The 6,000-nt window shown below is 44.0% G+C and overlaps 1 protein-coding gene across 5 annotated transcripts in view; it reads right to left on the bottom strand.

The window, feature by feature from the left end:
• Positions 1–1,337: 1,337 nt before the first annotated feature.
• Positions 1,338–6,000, bottom strand: part of dpysl3 (dihydropyrimidinase like 3) — a gene marked incomplete at its 5' end in the record, with an annotated part of 181,146 nt that continues 176,483 nt past the window's right edge. For 2 of the 5 annotated variants that reach the window (XM_083638675.1, XM_083638677.1), the window contains 2 exons: positions 1,338–1,476; positions 1,679–1,708. In XM_083638675.1, coding sequence (XP_083494801.1) covers positions 1,382–1,476; positions 1,679–1,708 — 125 coding nt within the window. In that variant the 3' untranslated portion in view covers positions 1,338–1,381. The remainder of the gene's footprint in view (positions 1,477–1,678; positions 1,709–6,000) is intronic. The other 3 variants (XM_083638676.1, XM_083638678.1, XM_083638679.1) reach the window with 2 other exon arrangements.

Raw genomic sequence — 6,000 nt, 5'->3', positions numbered from 1 at the left:
AGCACTGATCAAGATTGCGTTCGAGGAGCACGTTGGGATGGCAAGGAAATTATGCTCTTCCCTCTTGTCCTCAAAAACAAGATCCCATATTGTCAGGAACTAAAAACTCAAGCCAGAGGTGAAGTATTGTGATCTCAAAGCAGGTTTTTCTTACTTTTTTTGTCATTATTATCCTCATTTGCAAAGCTCACTGTTACGAGTTAGCTGCAAGTGACAGCTGAGCTTGGTCGTACGTCTTGTGAAACGGTTCATCTTTTATCCCACTCCATGCTCCCTCTCAAAATGATTTGCTAAAATGTATGCAGGGAACAGGCAAGCCGGAAGCAAATGCAAAGGACGGTTTCTTACAATGTTTTTTTTTTCTTTTCTTTCATACAGCCATGATGGAGTGCAGGGAACAACAAAAAACTTTTTTTTGGGAGTAAGGTACATGAAAACCAATTCTAACATTTCTGCTGTTACATGTTGACAACATATTTTCAGCAGGTGTTTCTCTTTATTTTCCAACACAGGTAATTGCACATGAAGTCCTAGGGATGGTATTCATCAAGCATCTCAGAGTAGTGGGGGGGGGGGGGGGGGTGACCATGGATCACGTCACCCATGTTAATATGGCCCATGCAGGTCCATGTCCTACTGCAAATCTGCACTCCTGGTCTGAGATGTGATAAAACACCTTGGTTACCTTGGTCCAACAGACTGCAATATCATTCACAAAGCTACGTTACATCTACCATATACACAATGCCACCTAGAGCTAATAAATGGTACTGCATGATATTACATTGAAATGAGGGAACTAGTATTATGTTTTTGCTGACTATGGAGAGAGCAGGCTACTCAAAAGTGGGCTGAAATTGAAAAAGCCAAACAAGATAAAGGAACCAAAGCATCATTCTGAGAAAAGTGGTATTCATTTTCCTTAAGATAACAGTTTTTGTTTTGTTTTTGTCTTTCTTGGATGAATGTGACGGTGGGCAATTTCAATTTTTATTTACCCAATACCAAAGCAGCACTAATAAGGTGAACATGTTTTCATTGTATTTCAAGTGTAGGCTTTACTGAGAATAACTGAGGCAAAGACTGATCATGTGTACCATATTTTTGGTGTGCCTTTACCCTTATAAGCCATCTCAAACCAAGTCAATACTCAGTGCTTTGGTCCACTCACTCAATTCCTCAGGAAAAGGAATACTGTTCTCATCTGAGCAAGGTAGCATTGTGACAGGTAAGGCATACATGAGGATTCAGTGTTCTGCTCTTTTGACTTTTAACTAATCATGTTCTTCTGTATCTCCCATCCCCCTCTCTCCCTCCCTCCCTCCTTCCTCCACATGGGCTGATGTCATTTCATGGATGCATCCCCTCTTCCTCCCGTTGTTTAACTGAGGGAAGTGATGTTGGAACGACCACCAGGGGGCACTACGATACGCCGGCCAGCAGGCCTGATGGGGATGTCATCTGGGGTGGGGGGACCTGGAGAGAGAGGGGGAGGGAGAGGGAGGGAGAGAGAGAGAGGGAGAGAGAGAGAGAGGGGGGGAGGGAGGGAGGGAGAGAGAGAGGGAGGGAGATCAAGGGAAGAGAGAAGAAGCAGACAGAGACAAAGATCAAGAAGAAAGTCAGGAGAAAGAGTGAGGGAAGAAAGAGACAGAGAGACACTTTGACAATGCTGCATTACCCCAAAGTGGCTTGTGATGCCCGTGCTGGCCTGCAGGGGAGAAACAAACACACACAACACTTCACAAGTCATCCAATGAAGTGAGCTAGCAGGCTGTGGTACTGTGTCAACCTGGCCAGAGAAGTGCTGAATATTATGCAGCCAGATATACTGTTTGTACACATGATCACAGCCAAGTGCAGATTCAGCCATGCTTTAGCCACAGAGTGACAAAGTCACGCCCTCTTCCGAGTTAGCCATACGAACCAAGGGGTTTCCCACCATTCATTTTTCCATAGACGTTTCGTAAAATGGGGTTTTACTTGGTCAAACCAAGCGATTCAGCTATATGTAGAATCATAGAATCAGGAGAGGCCTGGTTTGACGAAATACAACTATTTTTATATGTATTTGACAAAATGTCTATGGAAAATTGAATGGCAGAAAGTCCATTGGTTCATACATGTCTAACCCGGAAAAGGGTGTGACTTTGGCATTCTATGGTCATTGCACTCAGACAGAGCTACCTGGTATAGATGGTTTTCACTGAATTGTGTTGCTGGGGAACCGTTTGGAACCTAGCTTATGTCCTGTCCGTTATTATACTAGCATACACTGTAACAGGAAGAAAGCTAGGGGAAATTTAGAATATTTATATTGTCGAGTTAAAACTGTCTATACTGTAGTTTGCCCTCTTGTCACAGCAAAGCTACATTTAAGCTAACATTAGCCATTAGCTTATCTGCGAACAACACAAAACATGCGTGCATACGTGAAGATGAATGGAAAAATGTGAAGAACAAATGCACTGTTTTTTTTTATATCCCTTGGGCCCCCCCTCGCTGTAAGTCCGTCTTATCCGCCTGTGACCAGTCTAGAGCCAGGTTAGATGAGCTGAGATGGTCGATCGGCTGTGGGGTCTCTGGTTCTCCAAAACTATATTTCCAAATAGGCCTTATTTTGAAAAACCGATTGCATATTAGGGGTAAACTAATTTCAGTACTAGTTATGTTTGACTACTGAACCTATTAAAACTTCATAAAGTGCCACATTAACCATAGATAGAGCTCAAACTAAACAGAAACTAAATAGTTGCCTTGGGGGGGGGGGGGAAATGGCGTCGCAGATTTTTCTCCTGCTCCTTCAGTGCCGAAATGCATTCTGGGCAGTGTTGAATTATTGTACCAGAGGGTCAAAATGATCATTGTTGGAGGTAAATTATCATACAAATTATCGTACGTCTGGTGTTTTGGAAAGTTTTCTGCTGTACACATTGACTGTATATTATTATCTATAGGGAGTTGGCAATGGCACCGAGACCCACTTTGCGCATGCGCGATTCTATCTAGCCACCTCCCCCCGTGTGGCCCAGCTGCTAGTCTCGCTTGCCAGACTCTCCCAGCAAAGGGGCTGGGAGTGGGAGAGTCTGGCTGGGGAAGGCTTTCACTGTGGACTAGAGGGGGAAAAGGCTCTTTACAGCCATCCACCGAACATACCATGAAGGCTGGCTTCATTGCATAATCCACATCAATCGTTTTTAGCGTGTAGCAACGAGCTAGCGGATAGCGCTGCTGTTGTTATTGTTTCAAAGGCAGCGGTGCAGGCATTTGAGCTCGGCAGATTCGACACGTACAGCAGCAGAGGCATACAGATTCCACATGGGGGAAATCCAAATATGGTCGCAGCCGCAGTCAAAGCGGGTCGGAGCCAATTGCAGATCTGCAGGGAGCGGAATGGGATTTCCATCCGGCACAGACTGAAATGGTCGGCACCCAAATGGTCCACCAGGCTGCTTCAAGCCAGTCAGACTACCCAGCTGCTGACTACGGGAGAAGGAGTAGTTTGACGTACCACGCAGTACGCCGAGCTGTTATCATGTGAATTACAAGTTTTCATCGTATTTGGCACCATCATTCCATGTAGGCTATATTCGATTCTATCATTAGTAGTTGTATGGATAAAGAGTATATTTGTTAAATATGTCCGCTAATCTATGGCGTAGCCACCCAAAAAAAGGGGAGGGAAATAAAGTTTTTTGTTTGTTTGTCTGCAAAACACATCAGCTGTCAAGTGTCCGACTGTCCGCTGACCTATGCCTCTGTGCCCCAGAGCATCATGGGAAACTAGCTAAGCTGTCTAGTAAAGTAAACAAATGCAGCGCCAAATCAAGAAGACATGAAACAGAGCTCGCTTTTAAGCTTTTTCAACAAAGGCAAGAAACGTCGCATTGACGAGGAAGAAGATGACTCGTCACCCTCCCACTCAACAAGTGTGGCTAGTGCACCCGTTCCCGCACCTGTATTGGTGGTGGACAGTGGGGAGACAGACGATGATGAAGATGATGCAGCCGAAACAATGCTGTTAATAACAGCGGGGGGATGCAGCCAAAAACACACTGGTGGTTTGTGCAGCAGCAGAGCCAGAGGACACTGAGAACGCTACAGATCTCTCTGCAGTAGACGAACCTGCATGCCAACCAAACTTGCGTTCTTTCCCGACTAGAACACTCATTGGAAAAAGTAGGTGAGACTTTTTTGAGATACCAAAGTGGTTTTACATGTTGCCAAAAAATACAATTTAATTGACTGCTTCTATCTGCTAATAATGAGTGTGAAAAGGAGCAAACATTGATGGTTATGGTCATATGGTCCTATCTTAATATTCCTCTAAATCTGGCTTGAAAAGATTTAGAGGTGAAACCCTGTCTTTCTGTGGCACACCCAATGTGCCAAGTCCAGTGCCGCTAATTTGACCGAATTTCTCCTTTGTACATATACATGTCTGCTGTTGCCAGCAGCACTGAGGAAGAAGTAGCCGTAGTGTTTTGGTGTCGTGCAGCTTAGTGATATGTGCTTCGGGGACTACGGCAACCCGGTTGGAACCCCGTCGCCATCCTTAAAACATCACTGCTTAAACTCCCTATTATTACAGTAAGTACAGTAGCCCGAGTGACGTCACAGGTGTTACCTGCCCAGATGGCTTTTTTCTTTTGAGCATGTGCATTATAATGCCACCTTTTTCTCCATATTTCTGCCCTGGGGGCATGTTTTATTTTTTATTTAATTTTTTATTTGGGGGGGGGGGGGGGGGGGGGGTATTTTCATAAGAATTTTGAGTCCTAACCGTAAATTATGATGATTATTATTTTACCTGCACCACAACAAACCAGCACTGCTATTATCAATCATTTGAGACTTTGTGATCCTCCTTTCCTTTCCAAGGACTTACAAAACTTCAAGCACACTATTATGGTATGAGTGTGTAGATATCGTGGACATTGAGAGATTGAATGCTGCTGAAAGATTGATACCATCTGTCTGACAAAAGAAGCTATTGTTAGATATGAAGGATGAGGATGAGTCAGGGAGTCTGCTACAACACACTATGTCATATAGATGTGAAGTGTCATGAAAAAGATAGACCACATCTAAGCCAATGATACTTCGGGTCTGCTTCCAGACAAGTAAATCAACTCTGCAGGTGACGACTCTGGGTAAACTTAGATAGATAGGAGACTGAGTCATTCTGAGGAGGCGCGCGCGCACACACACACACACACACACACACACACACACACACACACACACACACACACACACACACACACACACACACACACACACACACACACACACACACACACACACACACACACACACGTAAACACATCACCATCACAAACCAGGAGCAGCCTAACCCCCCTCTAAATTCATGTACTGTAATGTGTAAATTCTTTGCAGTGGAAGTCACCATCTTTCTTCATCAATGATGTATCACTGTATCAGCTTGTAAAGAAAGGTTTCTTGCTGTGACCCAAGGCAAACACCATTTTGAAGGGTTTCATTCCCAAATGAGATATATAACATTTGTAATATCTCACACGTACTTTACAAAGTCGTTGCTGGCAAGGAAGTTAAATTGTCTGTTAAATATCATATAATTTATTTGCTATCTTGAGCCTGTTACAAGGTAGTCTGTTAAACCATCCACATGAACTCACATTTGTTTAGTTTTGTGGATCAGTTTGGACTCCAGCCCGCCCCCAGAGATTTCCAGAAATTACAAAGTGCACAGGCCAATCAGGGACCTGCCTCATAGTTGACAATGTAACCGGCCAATCAGGGACGCCACTGGCGAAACAGTATGGCGGCTCCCGAAACAACGAGAAGTAATGTTAACGTTAGTAGAGTAAACACAGCCATAAGTGCAGTTATTGCAGAATTAGACTCGATTACAACAATTAACCAAGAACAAGAGTATGCACCAGCGGAGCTTCTTGGTGGAAAAGAGATGTTTTTGCCATTCTTTTGAGTGGATTTGGATTGGATTTGGCTACGCTGATA

Source organism: Poromitra crassiceps, assembly GCF_964638095.1.
Source record: "Poromitra crassiceps genome assembly, chromosome: 1".
In the NCBI taxonomy this organism is placed as follows: Eukaryota; Metazoa; Chordata; class Actinopteri; order Beryciformes; family Melamphaidae; genus Poromitra; species Poromitra crassiceps.
The sequence above is the reverse complement of the archived record's forward strand: the minus strand, read 5'-3'. Positions and strand labels throughout refer to the sequence as shown.